The 23,255-nt window shown below is 42.6% G+C and overlaps 1 protein-coding gene across 1 annotated transcript in view; it reads left to right on the top strand.

Annotated features, from left to right (window-relative positions):
* The window catches only part of ARAP3 (ArfGAP with RhoGAP domain, ankyrin repeat and PH domain 3), a 500,752-nt gene that overhangs the window by 57,834 nt on the left and 419,663 nt on the right, over positions 1-23,255 (top strand). The window contains exon 6 of the mRNA XM_070746896.1: positions 21,789-22,067. Within this exon, the coding sequence (XP_070602997.1) occupies positions 21,789-22,067 (279 nt within the window). The remainder of the gene's footprint in view (positions 1-21,788; positions 22,068-23,255) is intronic.

Raw genomic sequence — 23,255 nt, 5'->3', positions numbered from 1 at the left:
TTTGAACCACTGTGACACACAGCTCTATGATCTCGCTGAAACCCTGACTGACCCAGAGCCAGCTAACTCGGATGTGCTGACCACTAAGCTAGCCAACCACTTCAAGCCGACCAAACCGGCACATGTATACCGGCACCAATTCTCTAGAATGGCTCAAACAGACGGAGAGACGATAAACCAATTCGCCACCCTTCTCCGCACTGTTCTGTCACACTGCAATTTTGACAACCCAGAAGCGCACCTAGTCGATGTGCTAATCTTCGGCATGCGAAATGTCAAAATCAGTAACAAATTCCTGACAGAAGACAATTCTTCCCTTCAGGATGTGATCAAAGCAGCTCAAACCATTGAAGTGGCTGAAGCCACCACTGATCTTAAAAAGAACGATAAAGTCACGACTGTACATCACCTTGACAACTCCCTGCCACTTGACGCACCGCCACCAGATGACAGAGACCTTCTCCACGATCTCCCTGAAGACGCTTGCCTCCAAATCCAAACTCTGGCTACCAGACCTCCACGTCTACAGCCTCAGATCTATTCTCTAGATGTCCGTTCCAAAATGCCTTCTGCCACCATTGCGACCGCAGAGGCCACATTGTGGACGCCTGCAGAGCCGTCCTGCCCAAGGACCAACCTGTCTATCAAAGGCCACCTCAACTACAAACTGCATCCTGGCTAAACCAAGACACACGAATGCCGAGACCCCAATACCGCCTGCCTGCCAGGCCCCCATCATTTCCACCGCAAGACCAACACCGAGGTAAACCTTGCCCTAGGGAAACCAACAGACTGGAACTTAGCCCACACAAACTTTTAATTCCTATCCTTTTGAACAGCCAGCCCTGCCAGATGGAACTAGACACTGACTCCAGGTTTTCCATAATGCCTTGGCAGAAACTAAAACTGTACATGCCAGACTTACTGCCTTCCCAGCTAATGCCTGTACCTGCAATTATCAAAGACTTCCAAGGGAACCCCATTTCTATCTTGGGGAAGGCTATTGTACCTATCACTTTTAAGGGCATTAACTGTAACCTGCCCCTGATCATTGTCCAAGGGGCTAAACACTCTCTCCTGGGTCTGGAATGGATGGGCCCATTGCAATTGGCTGTGACTGGGCTACATCAACTGAGGGTAGAGGAATCCCCTAATTTTGTGTCTGAATTTCCCAATGAGGGTAGAGGAATCCCCTAATTTTGTGTCTGAATTTCCCAATGTCTTTGACAAGTCCCTGAGTTCTTACAAAGGTCCTCCAATTTCCTTTTCCATAGATCCAGCTGTTTCCCCCATAAGATTGAAACCTCGAAGGGTCCCCTTACCCTTATTGCCAAAGCTGGATCACCAGCTACACAAACTGATTGCACAGGGAATCTTAGTGCCTGTAGAGCACGCCCCCTAGGAAACCCCAATTGTAACCCCCATGAAACCAGATGGTTCTCTAAGGGTATGTGCTGATTACAAATCAACCATAAATAAGGCACTGCAGCACAACTCCAACCCTATCCCTATTGTACAGCAGCTTTTGCATTCTCTAGGAAATGGCAGATTCTTTGCAAAGCTGGACCTCACCCAAGCTCACCAGCAACTGCCGGTCGACGAAGCCACCGCATTGGCACAGAGAATTGTAACTCACCGAGGGGCCTTTAAATGCACCTGCCTTCAATTCGGGGTCAATATAGCCCCAGGATTATTCCAAAGGTTAATGGAATGCTTGTTAACTGGTCTTAAAGGCACCATCCCTTACTTTGAGGATATACTCATCTCAGCCGAGTCACAGACCCAATTACATCAGCGAATCAGGGCGGTCCTCACTAGAATGCAGGGCAAAGGATTGAAAGTAAGGGCAGATAAATGTGTGTGGGGGACAGATAGTGTAGAGTTTTTGGGGTACAAAATCGACAGTGAAGGCATACACCCCACCTTAGAAAAGATAAGGGCCATCAGGGAAGCCCCTGAGCCAAGAAATAAGGCAGAGCTTCAGGCATTCCTAGGGCTCCTTAACTTCTACTCTGTTTTTTTTAAACAGAAGGCTACCGCAGCTGAGCCATTGCACAGACTACTATACAAGGGAGCAGCCTGGAGATGGGGAAGCAGTGAACGTGCAGCTTTCATGAGAATAAAAGACCTTCTGACTTCTCATAGCGTGGTAGTCCAATACAATAACACCCTACCAATACGGCTCACATGTGATGTCTCCCCTTATGGGGTAGGTGCAGTATTGGCCCACATCTTGCCCAATGGAGCTGAGGCTCCCATAGCCAATTTCTCAATAACCCTCTCTAATGCTGAGAGGAACTATAGCCAGCTTGACAGAGAGGCCCTGGCCTTAGTGGCAGGAGTTAGGAAATTCCATAATTACATCTTTGGAAGAGAATTTGAACTGGTGACTGACCATAAACCACTACTGGGCTTACTAGCCAAAAACAAACCAACCCTACCGTTCATGTCACCAAGGATGACCAGGTGAGCTATTTTTTTAGCTGCTTATCAGTACACACTGCAACACAGGGCAGGGTTTCAGATAAACCATACTGATACCTTGAGTCGTTGCCCCATAGCGCAACCAGTAGAAGACCCTGCACCAGCCAGTGAAGTGCTACTGTTGGAGTTAGTAGACCAGCCCATTGTCACGGCCAAAGACATAGCCACTGAAAGCAGGAGAGACCCGGTCTTACATACAGTCACGCAATACATTCTTAGAGGGTGGCCAGGAAAGGGCCAGGACCCTCACCTTAGAGAATTCACAGATAAACAGCAAGAGTTAACCATCATGAGGGATTGTATCCTGTGGGGAGACCGGCTAGTAGTGTCCAAGAGTTTAAGGGGGAAAGTAATGAACAAGCTGCATAAAGGACATCCTGGAATCGTTAGGATGAAGGCCCTAGCTAGAGGGCACCTATGGTGGCTGGGATTAGACAAGGACATTGAGCAGTGTGTGGCCACTTGCTCCCTGCCAGGAGTCTAGGCCTAGCCCTCCTAGAATCAAGCCAACAGATTGGGAACCACCCAGGGGCCCCTGGTCACATGTCCATATGGATTTTGTTGGGTCAGTAGATTTCCAGTCCTTCCTGGTAATAGTGGATGCTTATTCTAAATGGGTGGACATCATCCTCATGGGAAGCACAACCTCCTGCGCCACTATCAAGGTTCTACGTAGACTCTTTGCTACCCATGGTTGCCTGGACATCTTGGTATCAGACAATGGGCCTCAGTTCACCTCAAGACAGATGGTGCTGTTCCTAGCTCAATTGGGGGTTAGGCACACCCTCAACTCACCCCATGTGCCTTGGGCTAACGGATTGGTAGAAAGGCTCGTAAGGGTGGCAAAAGAGGCTCTAAAGAGATCTGAACCAGGGGAAATCCAAGAACGTTTGGATATTATCCTACTATCACAACACATCACCCCCAATGCAATAACTAAGAAAAGCCCAGCAGAACTTCTGATGGGGAGAAAGTTAAGAACCCCATTAGATAGATTACACCCAGAATATGCCAACACCCAAGAAAAAACTCATAGGTCCCCTGAAAGGTCTTTGGAGTTGGGGCAAAAGGTTTATGCAAGGAACTTCGATGGGGGAGTTAACTGGGCTAAGGGAAACATCACTGAGAAACTAGTCCCTAAAACATACTCTGTAAAGTTAGAAGATGGCAGGACTTGGAGGCGTCATATAGATCACCTTCGAAGGTGCTTAGAGTCCTGAGCCCTACGAGAACAACATCCTAGCAACTTGGCTAAAAACACTTACTTTTCGCTCCCAACAGGGAGCACAGCCCAACAAACCCACTCACAGTCCCGCTCAGAAAAGTTCGAAATAGCCTTGGACTTACCAGGTCTTCAACGGCGTTCCAGCAGTGCGGGAACTCTTCCCCTGGTAGCCAGCAGCATGGCTGCAGACTCCTTGGATGGAGGAGCTCCACAGGCAAGGCCTGGAGCTCTCAGCAGAAGCTCAGAAGAGCCGACTGTCATGTGAACCAAAAACATCTGAGAGAATAAATGAACTCCCACATCTTATTTCTTAGCGTAGAGTCACATTTATTAGCAAAGCCAATTTGGATTCAGCATTCTTCATTCCAACTTAAGGTCCCTTAAGATTACATCCAGGTCAAAAGCTCATCTCCCATACCCACACCCACAAGGGCAATCATGAGGACAAATCCAATGCAAAGATTTCTAATTGCTTCCTGTGTTCAGTTACTTTGGATTCTGCATGAAGGAATGTGTGCTATGTGGCATAATCTCTCACTCTCTCACTCCCCTGTGTGGGAGGGTTTTTTTTTCTTACTATCAAAACTGTGTCAGGCCAGCCTTTGAATTCACATATTAACCTTGGGCCTGACAGGCGGCCTCCCCTAAGAATAGGGGTTGCACCGTTCCAAACCATCTTACCTCCCTCTTCCAAGACCTTTTGGCTTGTTTGGATAATTTTCATGGAACTGCTTGACTAACCTATCAGCACTAACGTCCCGACTCTTTACCCAGGTAGCCTCCGACAGAGGATACCCCTTCCAATGAATTAGGTACTGCAAGGTTCCCTGGAAAATGCAGGAGTCCAAAATTCTTTTCACTTCGTAATAAGTTTCCCCTTGAATTACTACAGGGGAAGGGGGTGGCTGTGCATGTGGCCTAACGTTGAATCTGATCACCGGCTTAAGCAGGCTGCAATGAAATACAGGGTGGATCCTCCCTAGGATTCTCCCTTTCTCTCTCCCTCTTTCTCTCTCTCTCTTTCTTTCTCTCTGTCCCTCTTTCTCTTTCTTTCTTTCTTTCTTTCTTTCTATCTATCTCTCTCTCTTTCTATCTCTCCCTCTTCCTTTCTCTCTCCCTCTCTCTCTCCCTCCCTCTCTCTTTCTTTCTCTCTGTCCCTCTCTCTCTCCAGCAACAGCTTTCTCTCTCTCTCGCTCCAATTACAGGTAGTCCCCGGGTTACATGGTCCCCGACTTATGACGTTTCGTCGTTATGATGACCTGGGGACAGCAGCGGAGCTCGGAGGCTGCAGCAATGCAGCGTGGAGAAGGACCGGCTGTTGGTCCCTGCTGCCGCCACCGCCTCAGTTCAAGCAAAGGGATCTTCACAGTGGGCAGCCTCGGAGGCTGCAGCAATGCAGTGCCAAGAAAGACTGGCTATTGGTCCTTTGAAGCCACCACCACCCACCGGGAGATCCCTTCGCCTGAATGGAAGTGGCAGTGGCAGCGACTTCAAGGGACCAACACCCGATCCTTCTCCACGCTGCATTGCTGCAGCCTCCGAGGCTGCCCACCATGGAGATCCCTTCGCCCGAATGGAGGTGGCGGCGAAGGGATCTCCGCAGTGGGCGACAGCAGAGGCTTCAAAAACCAACAGCCGGTCCTTCTCAGCGCTGCGTTGCTGCAGCCTCCAAGGCCGTCCACCGAGGAGATCTCATCACCCGAATGGAGGTGAAGGCGGCCTCAGAGGCTGCAGCAACGTAGCGCCAAGAAGGACCGGCTGTTGGCCCCTTGAAGTCACTGATGCCGCCTCCATTCGTGCGAATTTGGGGGGTTCTTGAATCTCCCATCCACTCACCGTGGAGGAGGAGGTGGGGAGGAGGAGGAGGAGCTGAGCTGAGCTTCCTTCTGCTTCCTTTGAGGGGGCAGGTGAGCTTTGCAGCTTTGCAGCTTTGCCTCCATGAAAGTGGAAGGAAGCTCAGCTCAGGGGTAGACCAGGAGCAGCAGCCGCTGCCGCCTACTCCGCCCCGCGCTTAGGCCGCACTGGGGCCAAGTAAGCCGAGGCTAGGCCCATCACCCCCAGCTCCAAGCACGGGGCCTGGGCGGCGGGCGAGCATCGGGAGGGCCTGGCTGGGGAAGAGCTCCCCTCCCCGCAATCTGAGACAGTGGGGCCATCAACAAGTTAGTGCGTGGACTTCCGGTTTCGCTGAGGATCGCAGCGGAGTCTCTTGGCAGGGCTCTGCCTCGAGACCCCTCCAACCCTCCCAGAGGTCGCCCCAGCGCGATCGGATCGAGTCCGGATGGCTCGATCCTAGAAAAGGGGATTCCCCTCTGCCCGGGGAGCCGTCGCTGAGGCTCCGGGACAGAGGGTTCATCCTGCAGCTCTGGTGCAGGGAGCACCGGTCCTCTTCCAAGAGGACACGGCCATTGCGATCCCACCTAACCAGTGGGAAGCAAGAAACATCAAGAGAGTAAAAAGCAGAGAAACTGAACAACCCTAATCGAAAAAGGAATATTGCCAAAGAAGCTACAATTAAGGTAAAAGTTTTTTCTATGTTCCATGCCAAACAAGAAGTTTAAAAAACAAGAAAATTGAATCGGAGTTTAAACGAAGGCGAAAGAGAAAGTTGTTAAAACAACATTGTATCCAGGCGCGAATTAACAGCCGGAACTTATTCTAACCACTTTCACTCGTTTTGAACTGTTAAACTTTTTGCAAACAAGGAGATCTAGAAGATTTTAGAATGAGACATTAAAGGATTTATTATTTACAAAATGACATTATTTGGTTGAAAAAATTTTCTTTCCTTTTTTGAAACATTTTTGAAACATTTGGTTACTGAAAATTGAAAAATGAAGTCCGGGCTGGGATTTTTCTAGCGGAAGGACCAGACTGCTCACTATTTACCTACAAATTCTGAATAAATATATATAAAGAAAAAAAACTCTTTTCCTACATTTGAGAACCTTAAAATTTGGATTATCTAATCGACTATTTTTTTGGATTATTCTGTTGGACTATTTCCATTGGATTTCGTTTGGATTAATAGCGGTTTGTGGATTAACAGCATTTTCGTTGGATTTACTGCGGAGAGATTTCTTCCTGGGCTGTGAGAGACGGACCGACTTCATTTTAACTTCGTGAAATTAAACTGCATTTGCTTGGAAAAAGTTTTATAAATTTTCTAAAGACTATCCCTTTCTTCAAAAAACGGAATACCTTTGCAGTACTCATTAAGGTGTTTCTGACAACAAATTAGATCTTCAATCAATTGTTTTTTTTTGCGTTTTCCCTTTGATAATTTCAATTTTTGAATTTTAATTCTATATTACATTATATTATAATTGGTTCTGTTTATGCATTGCTAAATTTTCTTTTGGTCTTTGGTCCCCTGTTCCTCCTAATTGAATAATAGTTTTTAACTCTGATTGCCCCCTTTCTTCACATGCTTTTACCCTCCTTCTTACTCTGCTGACTTTTTTTTCTTTATCTTTGCAGCTGTGTTAAACTAACCTTTTCCCCTTTTTCTCCTTTTCTTCTTCACATCTTCTTGACATAAACTTTGACTAGAGTAATAAGAATTAATAAGTTGAGCATTAATTAGATATATTTTAAATTTTAAGTGTATTTGAAATTTAGCCTTTTATTTGAATTAGAACTTTTTATTGCTATTAATCAATTGCTATTAATTTAGTATAACTGTTACTGTGGGTTTGGAATTTACAGAATCTCTTTACATACTGCTAACATAAAATAACACTAAATTTAAATTTGAAAATGTCAAGTTCTTCCACCCATACTAAAACAATCAAGAAGCAAACAACTGTTATTTCTTCCCCGCAAAGTTCACCACATCCATCTCCCGCACAGCAGACTTTATCTGCAACTATGTTCACCAAGGAAAAGGACAGGGAGAAACAACCATCTCTGGCTTCAATCCAAGAGACATTAACAACATTAAATGACTTTATGCTAAAATCACAACAAGATGCAACACAACAGAGAGATGAAATCAAAGCAGAGATGGCGGATATGAAAGTTGACACAGGTGAAATGAAAGACCAGATGAAGGAGATTAAGCAAGCCTTGCAAGATAATGAAGTACGAATGAAGGCAGTCGAGGAAAAGGCGGAAAAGGTCGAGAAAAGAATTGATCACTTGGAGGACAAAGCTGCTTCGCGTTACAGAGGGTATGATGAATCAATTACACATCTGGAAATGCAACGTGCGTCATACGGACTTCGATTTCAAAACGTAATAGAAGAAAAAGATGAAGATTTAAAGGCCATTATGGCTGACATTATTGGGAAAATCCTCCAGATGGACCCAGATGACATAAAAAAAGAAATCGATGAAGTCTTCAGAATTTCTAACAGCTACATTCGCCGTTTTAATCTTCCACGCGAGATTCACATCAAATTTGTAAGAAAAAGCATGAGAGATGATATATTGCATTGGTCAAGAGCGGGACAACTACAACACCAAGGCAGAGAAATAAAAATATTAAAACAAATTCCAAGACGTGTTCGAGAGACTAGAAGAGATTATCACTTCTTGACCAAACTTCTGATTAAAGAAAACATAACTTTTCGCTGGCTTATTCCACAAGGTCTATCATTGACATGGAAATCAACGAGATATAAATTGGAGAATCTAGACCAAGCAAGAGACTTTTATGAAAACAGTGGAATAAGCGAAATGGAACAGATAACAAAAGAACTGGAAGCAATGCAGGCCGAAGCCATGGGGGCATCTGCACAAGTGGAGGACCAGGACCAAGGAGCCAGAAGAAAGCAACCTCAACGCGAAACCAAGAAATACAACAAATGACTACATTGGGAGATTTAAAAATCTTTTCAGTAAATGTCAATGGACTTAATGAACCAAAAAAAAGAAAACAAATGTTTTCCAAAATTAAGAATCAAAAAGCTCAAATTGTGATACTCCAAGAAGTGCATATAAAAAAGAGTAATCGGAATTTATTGTTAAATAATAAAATTGGAAAGATGTATGCTGCATTAGCAGACCAAAAGAAAAGAGGAGTGGCAATGTATGTTGAGAGTTCTGTAAATTCCAAACAACTATATAGTGATGATGAAGGTAGAATTTTGATTGTCCAGATTGATATTGAACCCAAATCGCTTGCTATTGTTTCTATATATGCCCCAAATGATGACCAAATTGCATTTTATGAAAAATTACATCAAAAAATTTTAGAATTAAATTTGGAAAATATGTTAATTATTGGAGATTTTAATGCCATAACAAATAGACAATTAGACCACTCGGGGGTGAAGAAAAGTTGTAAAAAGAAAAAAAAGAATTTACTGCCCTCAACTTTTCAAAAAATGAAAGCAGAATTGCTATTGAATGATATATGGAGGGAAAGGCATCCTCATAGCAGGCAATATACTTTTTACTCAAACCCCCACAAAATTTGGACTAGAATAGATATGGTGTGGGCTCCCAAAACAACAGCAGAGTACATACAAGACGTAGAAATAGATGTTAATACTTGGGCAGACCATAATCCAGTTATAGTCTATATGAGAAATGTTAAAAAACATCGTAATTGGCAAATGAATAGAAATATTTTGAAAGAGAAAGAATATAAAGAATGGATTGAAAAGGAATTAAAAATATTTTTTGAAATTAATAAAAATACAGACACCACCCCTCAGAACTTGTGGGATGCAACCAAAGCATACATAAGAGGATTAACAATATCCTATACTGCAAAATATAATAAAGAAAGAAAAAGAAAATATGAACAATTAATAAATGAATTAAAACAACTAGAGTTTCTATCACAACAAAATGTGAAAAATAAAGATTTGGGGGAAAAAATAAATTTAATTAAACACAAAATTAGATTACAAGAACAAAATCAGCTATTGGAAAAAATAAAGAAAGCTAAGCAACAATATTTTGAGCATGCCAACAAATCAGGTAGATGGTTAGCATATAAACTGAGAAAACAGAGACAATCTAAATTAATTAGAAAATTAGAAGATAAAGATGGAATAATAAAATATGACCCAGAGGGAAAAGCAAATATAGTTCAAAACTTTTTAAAAGAATTGTATAAAGATGATAATATTGAAGAAGAAGCCGTATTTAAATACCTAGAGAGTGCTGAGTTACCACAAATAACAGAAGAGCAACAAGAAAAGATGGAGAGTCCAATAACGATGGAAGAACTCCTTATAGTTATTAAAAAGCAGAAAAACAACAAAGCCACGGGACCGGACGCTATCCCGGCAGAGTGGTATAAAATAGAAAATGAAGTATTAAGAAATAATATGCTCCAAATTTTTAATGAATGTAGAGTAGATGGTAAAATTCCTAAATCATGGTCGGAATCTTTGATAACTTTAATTCACAAACCAGATACACCAAAAGAAAAAATTAAAAACTATAGACCAATATCTTTATTGAATGTAGACTATAAAATTTTTATAGCAATATATGCAGATAGATTGAAAAATGTGATAAATAGCAAAATTCATTCAGACCAAAATGGTTTCCTTCCAGGTAGACAAATTAAAAATAATCTTAGAACAATTATTAATGTATTAGAGTATTATGAGCAACATTCAGACAAAATATTATCTTTAATGTTCTTAGACGCTCAAAAAGCCTTTGATAACGTGAATTGGACATTTATAAAGATGCAATTAAATAAAATGAGATTCGGCCCCAAATTTGATAATTTAATAGACGCTATTTATTCAGAACAAACGACAAAAATTATATTAAATAATGAACAATTAGAAGCGTTTAAAATAAATAAAGGAGTACGGCAAGGATGCCCCATATCACCTCTTCTTTTCATTATGACTTTAGAAGCACTCTTAATAAAAATAAGATCAGATCCAAAGATAAAAGGTTTAACAGTTAGAAAAGAGATATACAAAGTCCAGGCCTTTGCAGATGATTTGACTTTTATAATGGAAGATCCGTTAGTCACAGCACCAACATTAATCCAAACAATAGAACAATATGGCAAGGTGGCAGGTTTGAAAATAAATAAAAATAAAACAAAAATTATAACTTAAAACATGAGTAAAATACAAGAAAGCAATTTAGAATGTATTACTGGAATGCGAATAGTTAAAAAAGTAAAATATTTGGGAATATGGCTAACAGCCAAAACAATAACATTAAAAAATGATAATTACATAAAATTAATTAATGAAATTAAAAAGGATCTAGAAATATGGAACAATTTAAAAATATCATTTTTGGGAAGAATTGCTACGATTAAGATGAATATCTTACCTAAGGTATTATTTTTATTTCAAGTGATCCCAATCAATCCAGGGGCTAATTTTTTTAAAAACTTAACAAATGTGGTTAAAAAATTTTTATGGCAAGGGAAAAAGGCAAGAATTAAGATAAATATGTTAGAAGACATAAAAGAGAGGGGGGGTTTTGCGCTCCCAAATTGGAAACTATATTATCAGGCAGCCGCTTTAACATGGATTAAAAATTGGATAACTTTAGAGGATATGAGAACATCAATATTAGAAGGACATGACCTCATGCTTGGCTGGCATGCTTTTGTGTGGTATGATAAAGATAAAAACCATTCTTACTTTAAAAGACACACGCTGAGAAAATATTTATTTGATGTCTGGAAAGACATAAAGAAAAACCACTTTTTAACAATTCCAGATTGGGTTACCCCCCTGGACGCAATAATACATCCAAATTCCATTAATGATTCAAGAAATATAAGATATAAAGACTTGTTAGACAATCAAATGAAATTAAAATCTAGAATTAAATTACAAGATGAAGGGACACAAATTGATTGGTGGCATTACGCACAGATTAGATCCAGATATCAGAAAGATAGTACACTTTACATATTTAACAAAAGTAAAAACCTGTTAAGTGAGTTAATCACTAAAAACCACAACAGAGTAATTGGAAAAATATATAAATATTTGATTACCCACAAGAATATTGAATTAACATTAAAAGATAGTATGATACATTGGTGTAGAAACATAGGTAAAGAAATTGATTTAGATACATGGGAGAAAGTTTGGATGTGCAACTGGAGAATGACTAAATCAGTTTCTTTGAAAGAGAATCAAATTAAAATGTTTTATAGATGGCATCTCCCACCAAGTAGATTAGCAAAAATGTTCCCAAAGACATCACCTTTGTGCTGGAAATGTAAGAAAGAAATAGGATCCTATTACCATCAATGGTGGACATGTAATAAAGCTAAAATGTATTGGAAAATGATAGAAAAAATGACAAAAGAAATTACAAAGCAGAAAATAGATTTCACCCCGGAGTTTTGTTTGTTAGGAATTACTAACCAAAATTATAAAAAAGAAATTTTGTACTTGATTATACATATTTTTACAGCGGCAAGGATTATATACGCGCAAAATTGGAAAGGGGAAGATATCCCCAAAGAAGAGGGAGTTATTGCAAAAATATTAGACTGCGCGGAAATGGACATGATGACAAGACGCTTGAATGAACAGGAAGAAACCAAATTTTACGCAACATGGAACAATGTTTATGAATGGATAGATAAGAATAAAAAAACAAAGAAAGAAGAGTAGTAATAAGTATAGATATTTTAGATGATTTTTTCTTATTAAGATTTATATTAGATTTAGTTTACATAGATAGAATAGAAATTTGTTTTTTCTAAAGATTTTTTTGACTTGAAATTAATTAGAAATTTTTATATGACAGTAAATTTTTTTACTAGATATTTTTTGTATTAGTAGCATTGAATTAGATATTCAACTGTGTATTCCTTTTTCTGTATCTGCAATTATACTTTTGAGAAGAGCAGGGATGATACATCCCTACAATGTATGTTAAATGTTTGTAAGTTTGTTTGTCATTTTAAAGAAAATTAATAAAAATATTTGGAAAAAAAAAAAACAAGTTAGTGCGTGGGGGTCCTGATGGCTTGTTTACGGCCCCGGAAGTACTGGCCCTGCATCTCCAGCCTCTCTTGCAGGGCTTCCAGGCTGAGGACAGAGGCAAGCGCTCTCCCCGTGGTGCAGCGAAGAAGTAAAAAAGCGGCACTCTCCCGCTCTCTCTCTCCCTCTCTTTCTTGCTTTATTTCTCTCTCTCTCACTCACTCCCTTTCTAGCTTTCCCTCTTTCTCTCTCTCTCTCCCTCTCCGCAGCAGACCCCCCCCAAATGCCAAAAGTGCCCAAACGCACACAAACTTCACTGGTGCAAAATCCCTGAAGAAAAAAGAGAGCAAAAAGTGGCACTAGGGGGACCAAGACGGTCTGCAGCTGAGCGTCTGGAGGAGGAGGAGGAGGAGGAGGAAAGCCAGGGGGTGGGCCTGCAATTTGCCCCTTTCTTTGTCGCCTTTAGGGAGAGGAACTGTTGCTGCTCTGCCCTATGGCAGCAACAGTTTCTCCCCCTAAAGTCGGCAAAGAAAGGGGCCAATTGCAGGCCCGCTTTTCTCCCCATCCCCTGGCTTTCCTCCTCCTCCTTGCCACCGCCAGACACTCACCAGCAAAGTGGACGGGAGATTGGGGAGCTTATTATATAGACTGGTAAAATCTTGTACGCTGCCGCGGGCCGGATAAATGTCATCAGTGGGCTGCATCCGGCCCGTGGGCTGTAGTTTGGGGACCACTGCACTAGTGCGTTAGCTCTTTCTGCTGCTCCATTTGTGGAAGGGTGGAATGCAAAACTGAGTCCTTGGGTGGAACCAATGGTGCAGACGAATTCTCTCCAGAATGTGGCTGTGAATTGGACCCCCCCGATCTGATATGATTCTGCGGGGGGCTCAATGCAACCTGTAAATGTGTTTTAGGAACAGCTTAGCCAAATGTCTGGCTGTGGGTAGCCCCAAAAAAGAGATGAAATGGGTTTGTTTGGAGAACAAATCGATGACAGTCCAAGTAACTGTGTTACCCTTGCTCTCGGGGAGCTCCACTATGAAATCCATCACTACTTCTTCCCAGTGCCTAGTAGGGTTGGCTACTTGCTGCAGCAATCCAGGGGGTTTTCCTGTCTGATGCTTTCTGGTGGCACAGGTGGCGCAACTTCTCACATAGTTTTCGACTTCTGCTCTCATTCTGGGCCACCAGAACTGTCTCCGAACCAGATGCAATGTTTTCAAGAACCCGAAGTGGCCCCCTAGTCTGGAGTCATGACTCCATTGGATATCTAGTCACAGGCTGACAGGCACATACAGCTTGGTTCCTTTCCAAGCCAATCCTTCCCTCAGTGTTAGGATTTCCTTATGATCATTGAACCATGGGTCAGTTGGCAAAACTGACTTCAATATTTTCTCCCAATCCCCCTTCCCAGGTGGAATCTGTCTTCTGGTCTAGTCTCAGGTGACAACAGGTGCAGCTTTCTCCTTACTTTCAAGATGTGGGGAAAGACATGGGACGATTGGATGCACTTCTTCCTCTCTCTTGCTATTGTACTGTAGTTTTCATGATAGAGCATCAGCAATGAGGTTCTTCCCAGCTGGGATATGTTTCAGTGTAAAATTGAACCATCTGAAATATTGGGCCCATCGTACTTGCTTAGGAGAAAGCCTCCATGGGGTCTTTAATGCTTCTAGGTTCTTATGGTCAGTTCACACTTTGAAAGGAATGGCTCCACCTTCCAGAAAATGCCTCCATGTCCCCAGCGCTACACCTACAGCAAATGCTTCTTTCTCCCAAATAACCCACCTCCTCTTGGTGGGGGTTAGGTTTTGGAAAGTTATGCACAAGGCAGAAACTGTCCCCTTCCATTGTCTTATAATAGCACCGCAGCTATTGCCACATCGCTGGTGTCGGACTGGATCACAAACTTCCGCTCGGGGTCAGGATGTTGCAAGATGGGTTCCTTTGCAAAAAGTCTTTTGAGCCTTTCGAAAGCTTTTTGGCATTCCATCGTCCACCTGACTGGCTGAGAGGGTCTGGGCTTAGTAGGGTTAAGGGCAAGGCAACTTCTGCGAAAGCTGGAATGAATTGCCGGTAGAAATTTGCAAATCCTAAGAAACTCTGTAATTGCTTGCGTGTGCGGGGAGCTTGCCAATCAAGCACTGCCTTCACCTTGGTTGAGTACCTTTCTTTAGATATACGGTATCCCAAGTAGTCTACTGACGTCTGGTGAAATTTGCACTTGGAAAGTTTCACATAGAGTTTAGAAGCCAAAAGCTTCTTCAAGACTTGCCTCACCAACCTGACATGGTCAGGGAGGTTCTGGCTGTAGATAAGGATGTCATCTAAGTACACAAGAACCCCGTTGTAGAGGTGGGCATGTAGAACTTCATTTATGTACTGCATGAACATGGCAGGGGCCCCTTTCAGACCAAATGGCATCACTCAAAATTGGAAACTCCCTAATGGGCAGTTGAAAGTGGTTTTCCACTCATCCCCTTTCTTTATTCTGATGCAGTAATAAGCCTCCCTCATCCAACTTGGTAAAGTATTTTTCCTTGGCTAGATGATTTAATAAATCCTTCATGAGGGGGAAGGGATAAGTGTTTTGCACACACATGGCATTAAGGTTCCAGAAGTCCATGACTAAGTGGTAACCACTGTCCTTCTTCTCCTTAAAGAGAACGGGGACTGCTGTCCTGGAATTTGCGGGCTGGATGAATCCCCTCTTTAAATTGGTGTCTATGAAGTTTCTCAGCTCTCCCAATTCTTTCGGTGACATTGCGTACATCCTAGGTTTTGGGAGAGTTACCCCGGTTCAAATTCTATCGCACAGTCTGTAGGTCTGTGAGGGGGCAGTTCATTGCAATCTTCTTCACTGAAAACTTTCCCCAAGTCTCTGTATTCCAAGGGCACCTTCAGGAGATCTGGAAGTGTTCCTTCCTTCATTGCAAATGCTGCTAAGGACCCATTTGGCTCCTCACGGGGAGGAGATTTTCCCCTGTCAGTCTCTAGAAAAGGGTTAGAGCCCAAGGGGATGAAAAGCTTATGATGCCCACCCTCCCAACGAAAGGTGGGGTTCCATTTGTCCATCCAGGCCAGACCCAATATAACTGGTTCCGTCATCTTGGGGGCGACTTTGAATCTCAAGAGTTCATGGTGCCGGCCTATCCGCAGCTCCACTAACTCAGTCAGGAGTGTAGCGAGAACTCCACCAACTAGAGAGCCGTCCACCTGCTGGAACTTGATGGTTTCGCTAAAGGCCTGGTGTGGATTTTTAACTTCTCCACTACGGGTTTGCTAATAAGGCATCTCGAGCACCCTGTATCTATCAGAGCCCATATTTCTTCCTCCTCCTCTGTGGTCATTACTTTAATCCTTGCTTTAATGATGAACAGATGGATGGGTTCACTCACCATTGGGTCGTCCTCTCTACCAGGCTCCTCATTCCAATTGGAATAGGGTTTTCACCTTTAGCAAAATCCTCAGGAGGGCACAACTCTGTAGGTTGAAAGGCCCAGAGACTCTGCAGAGGAGCTTCTTCAGATCCTCTTTCTGCTATCGGGCATGGCACGGGTTTTGGGGGAGAGAGGGGTGTCAAGCAGTCTGTCCCCTTATGGCCAGTCTGGTCACATCTGTAGCAATTTGTTCCCCTCATTACACCTGAGCAAAGGGAGCCCAGCTGACAAGAGAAAAGGCAGCCTCTTAAAAGATCCTTTGTTGCATGGGGCAGGGGAGGTCCCTTCTCAGCAAGAATTACATCACCCAAAACAACTGTGGTGGCATACCAATCTTGAATGGCCCAACTGCCTCCCACCTGCAGTTCACACGCCTCTCTCCACTTTGGACCAAGGGCACATTTGAAAATATGGACCAAACAGGTTTCATAAAATTCTGCACAGGCTTCCCTGCCTGTTTAAATTGGAATCCTTGGTTTACTCCTCTATTCCTCCACTATTCAGTGTAGCATGATGAGGAGCCCTCTCATTATGCAATTTAGGAAAGTCTGTCGTTTTGCAGTCAGAGCAGCAGGAGAAGAGGGCCTGAGCAGATTTTGAAAATCCCCCACAAAGGAATCCTTTTGATTTAATAGAGCATGCATCTATCTCGCAATTCACTTAGGGAGCCAACTGGTGGAGTGGAAGTACATTGGTACATTGTCTCTGGCTTAGTTAATTCAAGTCTGTTTCTCCCCCCTTTACCTCCGTGATGTTGCATTCCGGGTGTGTAGAAAATTCCAAGCTCTTCCGCCTCCAGATTCTTGGATACTCCCTACTGCATTCTTCAGAAGGGAAAGTTGGAATTGATTGTCATGTGAACCAAAAGCAACTGAGAGAATAAATGAACTTCCACATCTTATTTCTTAGCGTAGAGTCACATTTATTAACAAAGCCAATTTGGATTCAGCATTCTTCATTCCAACTTAAGGTCCTTTAAGATTACATCCAGGTTAAAAGCACATCTCCCATCCCCACACCCACAAGGGCAATCATGAGGACAAATCCAATGCAGGGATTTCTAATTCTTTCCTGTGTTCAGTTACTTTGGATTCTGTGTGAAGGAATGTGTACTATGTGGCATAATCTCTCACTCTCTCACTCCCCTGTGTGGGAGGTTTTTTTTTTCCTTACTACCAAAACTTTGTCAGGCCAGCCTTTGAATTCACATATTCACCTTGGGCCTGACACCGTCCTCCTATCAGCCTGATATCCAAGAGTTGAATGATCTGCGCTGGTCTGAGTGTGAAAGTCGCAGACCCAGCAGATTGGACGACTTTGTCACATGGTTAAGCCAACTGACCTTCTCCTGAACTAAGATGGGAGGAGTTTTAAATATACATGAAGAAGGTTCCAGAGTTCAGAATCTGCATGGAGTCTCATAAGCTATCCTGATTGGTTGCTTCATTTGTCAGGAGACTTGTTACTATGTCAGATGGAGTTGTTACTTTGTGAACCCTATAAATACAAAGCCGCGGCAATTTCTTTTAGAGCGATTTTAACTGTAACCCATTTGCGTTAACCCTGTCAGCTCTAGCCGAATAAACAACTGCTAATTCTACCAGTTAATTCTCCAAGTATTTTTCAAGTTGTTTCATTGAAAGGAAAAAACTTTAATGAGTTATGAGGCTTTTTTCTAAACTAAAACCTCTATTCAGGTTACCGTACTTTTCAGAGTATAAGATGCACCTTTTCCCTCCTTAAAAGAGGGAATGTTAGTATGTCTTATAGTATGCCATTTTGGCCTCCTGAAGTCCTGCCCCTGCACCTGATTTTGCAAAAAACAACCTGTTTTTCACAAAAATTGGGGTGTTTGTGCTTTTCCCTGGCCCTCAAAAGCACGCTGCAGCAATGTTCCCTCTAATTTTTTTTGGTGCGGGCGGAAAAGTATAATGTCTGAGCGGCACATTTCCGTGCCTGGACGTGGATTGGTTAAAAACAAAAGGGGGTCATGTGACCTCAGGACACACAGCAACAGTCATAAAAATGAAACGGCAGCAAAGTTTTGATCCTCTGATCATCGGGCTGCTGCGAAGGTGCTAAGTGTTAAAAAGGGCCATAAGTCACTTTTTTCAGGACCGTTGCGACTTTGAACGGTCAGTAAATGAACCAATGAGGCCAATGTTTCTATCTCCTGAGTAAGACGGTTATTAAGTGAGTTCTGCCTCACTTTACCACCTTTCTTGCCACAGTCGTTCAGTGAATCCCTGCAGCTGCTTGAACATGCCAAAAGATGTTCACATAACCCTGGGACTTGGCCACCATCATAACTAACTTGTCAAGTGTCCAAAGTTTAATCCAATAACCCCTTTATTTTTCCTAACAAAATCCTTTCTTCCTAGAAGGAAGAATAGAAAGAATAAAATGGAAAAGGGGATTAAAAGGGGATACAAAAAAATAAAAAAGCAAAGGGTTTGTTTCAAAGTTCTGCTCAGATTGAAGAAATTGGAGTTTGAGAAGGGTTGATTAAGCTTGGAGTATTGTTTCGTTTGCTCTTTTTTAACTTCTATTTTTCTATTTAGATATATGAATTTAGGAATTGCTGATCTGTTTTAATAAAGTTAGAAGTATTGATTATAATAAGATATGTAGTACGTGATACTGATTTGGATTAATGCATAAATGGAATTGAATTTAGCACTTTGGCATATTGGTTAATAAGTTTTTGTAGTTTTTGAAGGAACATTAAGGAGGGAATTTAACTAAAAGAAAATGTATATAACTGGATGACAAAATTAGAAAAAAAACCTTTTGCAACTTTTGGGATGATTGATATTAGTTACTAAGAAAATACTGCATTTTATTCATGGAAAATTAGATGGTACATTGTATTGTTTGAATATATGTTGAGAGAGAAAAAAATACCCCCCAAAGGTCCTTCCACCCTCTTTCCTTCCATTCATTTCATTCTTCCCCCTTCCTCCCTCCATTTCTCCTTCCTTCCTTCCTTCCTTCCTTCCTTCCTTCCTCTCCTCTCCTCTCCTCTCTTTTCCCTCTCTCTCATTCTCTCCTTCCAGGTCTCCCTCATTCCTGCATCCTCTCCCTCTGTCTCCCCTTCACTCTCTCATTTGTTTATCTCTCCTCCCTTGTGTGTCCAATCACACTTGGCCAATAAAGAAACAAAGGAAGGATCGTCCCAGAACAGATTCCAATGGCTCCAAAACGGGGAGGGGGGACACCCGGTCGTGTTGGAGGGAAACGGTGTGGGGAAGAGACGTTGTGCCAGGCACTCGGCTCCAGCCCCTCCCACCTTTTCCTCCTCCCTCTCCAAAGCTTCGTCCTCCCTCTCCAACCCCCCCCTCTCTCCGAAGTTTCACAACTCCTCCCATTGTCTCAGCACTCACAATAATCAGCTCTCATCTCTTTTGACTGCTGGATTCTCCCTTTCAAAATACAGGGGGAGGGGCAATCTTCCAGGCCCTGCTTTAAACCCTCTCAGGAGACTTTGGAGACTCCTTCCCAGTGATCGGATGGTTGCTGTCAGCAGCTTTGCTGGCCCTCGCACTTTCGGGGGGGGGGGAGTGGCAGGAAAGCCCTGTGCCGGCCAGGAAAGCCGGCTTTCCAGGAAAGCAGCGCGCTTTTCAAATGCGCTGCTTTCCTGCAACTCTTTCCTGGGCAGGGGGGGAGGAGGCCACTTCCCCCCCCCAGGAAAGAGGTGCAGGAAAGCATCGTGTTTAACAGGCGCGCTGCTTTCCCGGAAAGCCGGCTTTCCCGGCCGGCACAGGGCTTCCCCGCCACTCCCCCCTGAAAACACAATGGAGGTCCCGCTTTCGGCAGAAGAGGAGGAGAGGGGGCGGATCGGGCGGGCGGGGGGCAGCGCCAAGAAGCCAGTGACACGACGGGGCCAGAGGCACGGTGGGGAGGCAGGGGCGGCCGCAGCTCCCTTTCCTTCTACTGCCAGTGCCTCTCCACCCCCCCACGGGCTGGCAGGGGGATGGGGAGTGCATGCCCATGGAAAAGGGGGTGTGTAGGGGTATTTTGAGGGGCGCGCGTGCTGACGCGCGCAGCTTACGGGGAACGCTGCCTGGGTGTGGATCGGTTAGAAACAAAAGGGAGTCACATGACCTCAGGACACACACCAATGGTCATAAATATGACACAGCAGCAAAGTTTTGATCCTGCGACCATTGGGCTGCTGTGAAGATTCTAAGTGTGAAAAGGATGCATAAGTCACTTTTTTCAGGGCCATTGCGACTTTGAACAGTCAGTACATGAACCATTAAAAGTCAAGGACAACCTGCCTTCCCCCCTATATGTTTTCTGTGGAGCTTCAAAATGGACTGCTGATCTGCTGATCTGCTTCTAAAAGAGTGCACTGGTCAGACAGATAATTATTTATTTTTTGATTTGATTTGATCTGATCTGATCTGATCTGATTGAGTGGCTTCGTAAGAAGCATTTCAAGGTCCTGGAGTGACCTAAACCAGTCTCCAGATCTCAACCCTATAGAAAGCCTTTGGAGGGAGTTGAAAGTCTGTGTTGCCCAGCAACAGCCCCAAAACATCACTGCTCTAGAGGAGATCTGCATGGAGGAATGGTCCAACATACTAGCAGTGTGTACTAACGTTGTGAGGACTTTCAGAAAACATTTGACATCTGTCATTGCAAACAAAGGATATATAACCAAATACTTATTTTCCATCATAATTTGCAAATACATTAAAAATCAGACAGATTTTTTGGATGTGTTTTCTCACATTGACTCTCAGTTGAGGTCTACCTATGATGTCAATTACAGGCCTCTCTAATCTTTTTAAGTGGGAGAACTTGAACAATTGGTGTCTGGCTAAATACTTCCCCCCCTACTGTATATGTTTTTTTATTCCATTTTCTTCTGTATATTCAGGACCACTTCTCTCTTACTTTGAACTATTAATGTCATATAAAGTTATTCTTGGAACTGCTTCCACTGGGGAAAGAATAATCCTTAAAATAGCAGACCATAGTTATAGTCTCACGAACGCCGAACCTGGCCAAAACATAGAGTCCAGGAAGGACATCTTTGTGATGTCAAAGCTTCGCCCTTGGAATTCCCTATTGGGATTCCCCACCTCCATTTGAGCCTCCTGACTGGCCGACAGCTCCACGGCTCTTCTGCAAAGGTGACAGTCGGGTGGCAGTGCTTCTTGGCAGCCTCCTGAAACCAAACACTGAACCCGAACTTTTGCCAAACTTCCAGGTTCGGCGTTCTGGAGAATGCTGAGAAGCCCCATGACTGTTTTGGGAGGTGACAGCTGGGCGGCGGAGCCCAGCGGAGTGCCGTTTTTGCTATTATTATTATTTGCTTGCACGCATTAATCAATTTTACATTGTTTCCTCTGGGAAACATTGTTTTGTCTTATGAACTTTTCGCCTTACGAACCTCCTCCCAGAACCAATTAAGTTCGTAAGACAAGGTATCACTGTATACAGATTTTAGAGCCACTTAATTCCTACAAAGCTTTTCATTTCTCAACTTCCATACAGTATGGAAGCATATCCTTTAGCTATAACTATCAATATATGGAAAGCAGCCATTCACTAAAGAATTAGTATGCTTCTAATGGTTTACATTTTTCTTATATTTGTTTCTATTGCTACTCTAAGAATTATGTATCTTCAAAGTTAGGAATTATCTTCTTTGCTGGGCATGCTTTTTCTGGCCTCAAGTTACAATAGAAGAGGAATTCCTGTTTCTACCAGTTTCTGATTGATTAAATAAATCTGACATTCATCTTTCAGTGACAGAAATCCCAAGAGAGAAGATAAGAGTCTATCTGCTAAGAGGAAAACTGCTGTCATCCACCGCATTGCTCAGAATGAGACCGAGGGCTACTCTACTGTAGAAGGTTCAACAGACTTCAAAAGTTTCAATAATTCCCCATTTGGGCTCTCTGATCCTATATATTCTGTTGAAAATTCAGATGATTTGACAATCTCTCCCTATGCCAGCTACACCTCTTTGTCAGAACAGCCGCTTTTTGTTCTTAATGGCTGGCTGGACAAGCTCTCTCCACAGGGGTAGGTGACTGACTGAAGAGACCCTATCTTTTATTTCTTCCCAACTTATTCTTTTCAGTTAGCCTAAATATGTTTTTTGTAAAAAAAAAAAAAAGTCATTGCTATTTGTACACTATATACCATATTATAAAGTTTGTAATTCTGATTTAAGGGTAATGAATACCATTGAAGGTATATTTTAAAAACCACAGAGATATTACCATATTTTTCGAAGTGTAAGACACATCGGAGTATAATATGCACCTCAGAGAAATAGAGGGAAAAGAATCTGCTTACCAGATAATCATCTGGCTAGAATGCTTAGTCTAGTCAGTTTCAGCACATTATTTTATCCCCTGGTTAGGGCTTTAAAAAAACCTTATTTGGCGAGAGTAACAATGAAAGAGCTTGCAAGCCCATAAGAGCTGGGAACATTGTTAGAACCTGGTTACGACTGGAAAGAAACATTCGAAGCAAGTAGAACAATGAAAAATACCTGCAAAGACTTAAAGCTTGAAAAACATTCTTAGCAGAATGTAACAATGAAAGTTCTAGCAAGCCGTTAAGAGCTGGGAACATTGTTAGCACCTGGTTACGACTGGAAAGAAACATTCGGAGCAAGTAGAACAATAACACACCCCCCCCCCCCAAAAAGACAGAGTTTGGAAAACATTATTCACAGAGAGTAATAGTTTGCACATTATTTTATCCCCTGGTTAGGGCTTTAAAAAAACCTTATTTGACGAGAGTAACAATGAAAGAGCTTGCAAGCAGGTAAGAGCTGGGAACATTATTAGCATCTGGTTAGGGCTGGAAAGAAAAATTTGGAGCAAGTTAGAGCAATGAAAAAACCCCTGCAAAGACAGGGCTTGGAAAACATTATTTGCAGACAGTAACAATGAAAGAGCCTGCAAGATAAGAGCTGGAAAGATCGTTAGCACCTGGTTAGGGCTGGGGGGGAAAAGCTGCATTCAGAGTATAAGACGTACCTGAATTTTCAGCCTCTTAGGGAGGAAAAAGGTGCATCTTATACTCCAAAAAATATGGTAATAATATTCCTTTTAATAAACTAATATATTTGCATGTGATTAAACAAATACTATTTATAGAGTTGATCTTCTTATAGCTTTAAAAACAGATATAGGCAGTCCTTGATTTACAACAGTTCATTTAGTGACCGTTCTAAGTTACAACAGCACTGAAAAAAGT

Source organism: Erythrolamprus reginae, chromosome 3, assembly GCF_031021105.1.
Source record: "Erythrolamprus reginae isolate rEryReg1 chromosome 3, rEryReg1.hap1, whole genome shotgun sequence".
NCBI lineage: Eukaryota > Metazoa > Chordata > Lepidosauria > Squamata > Dipsadidae > Erythrolamprus > Erythrolamprus reginae.
Note: the sequence above shows the minus strand (reverse complement) of the source record. Positions and strands in the feature narration are given on the sequence as shown.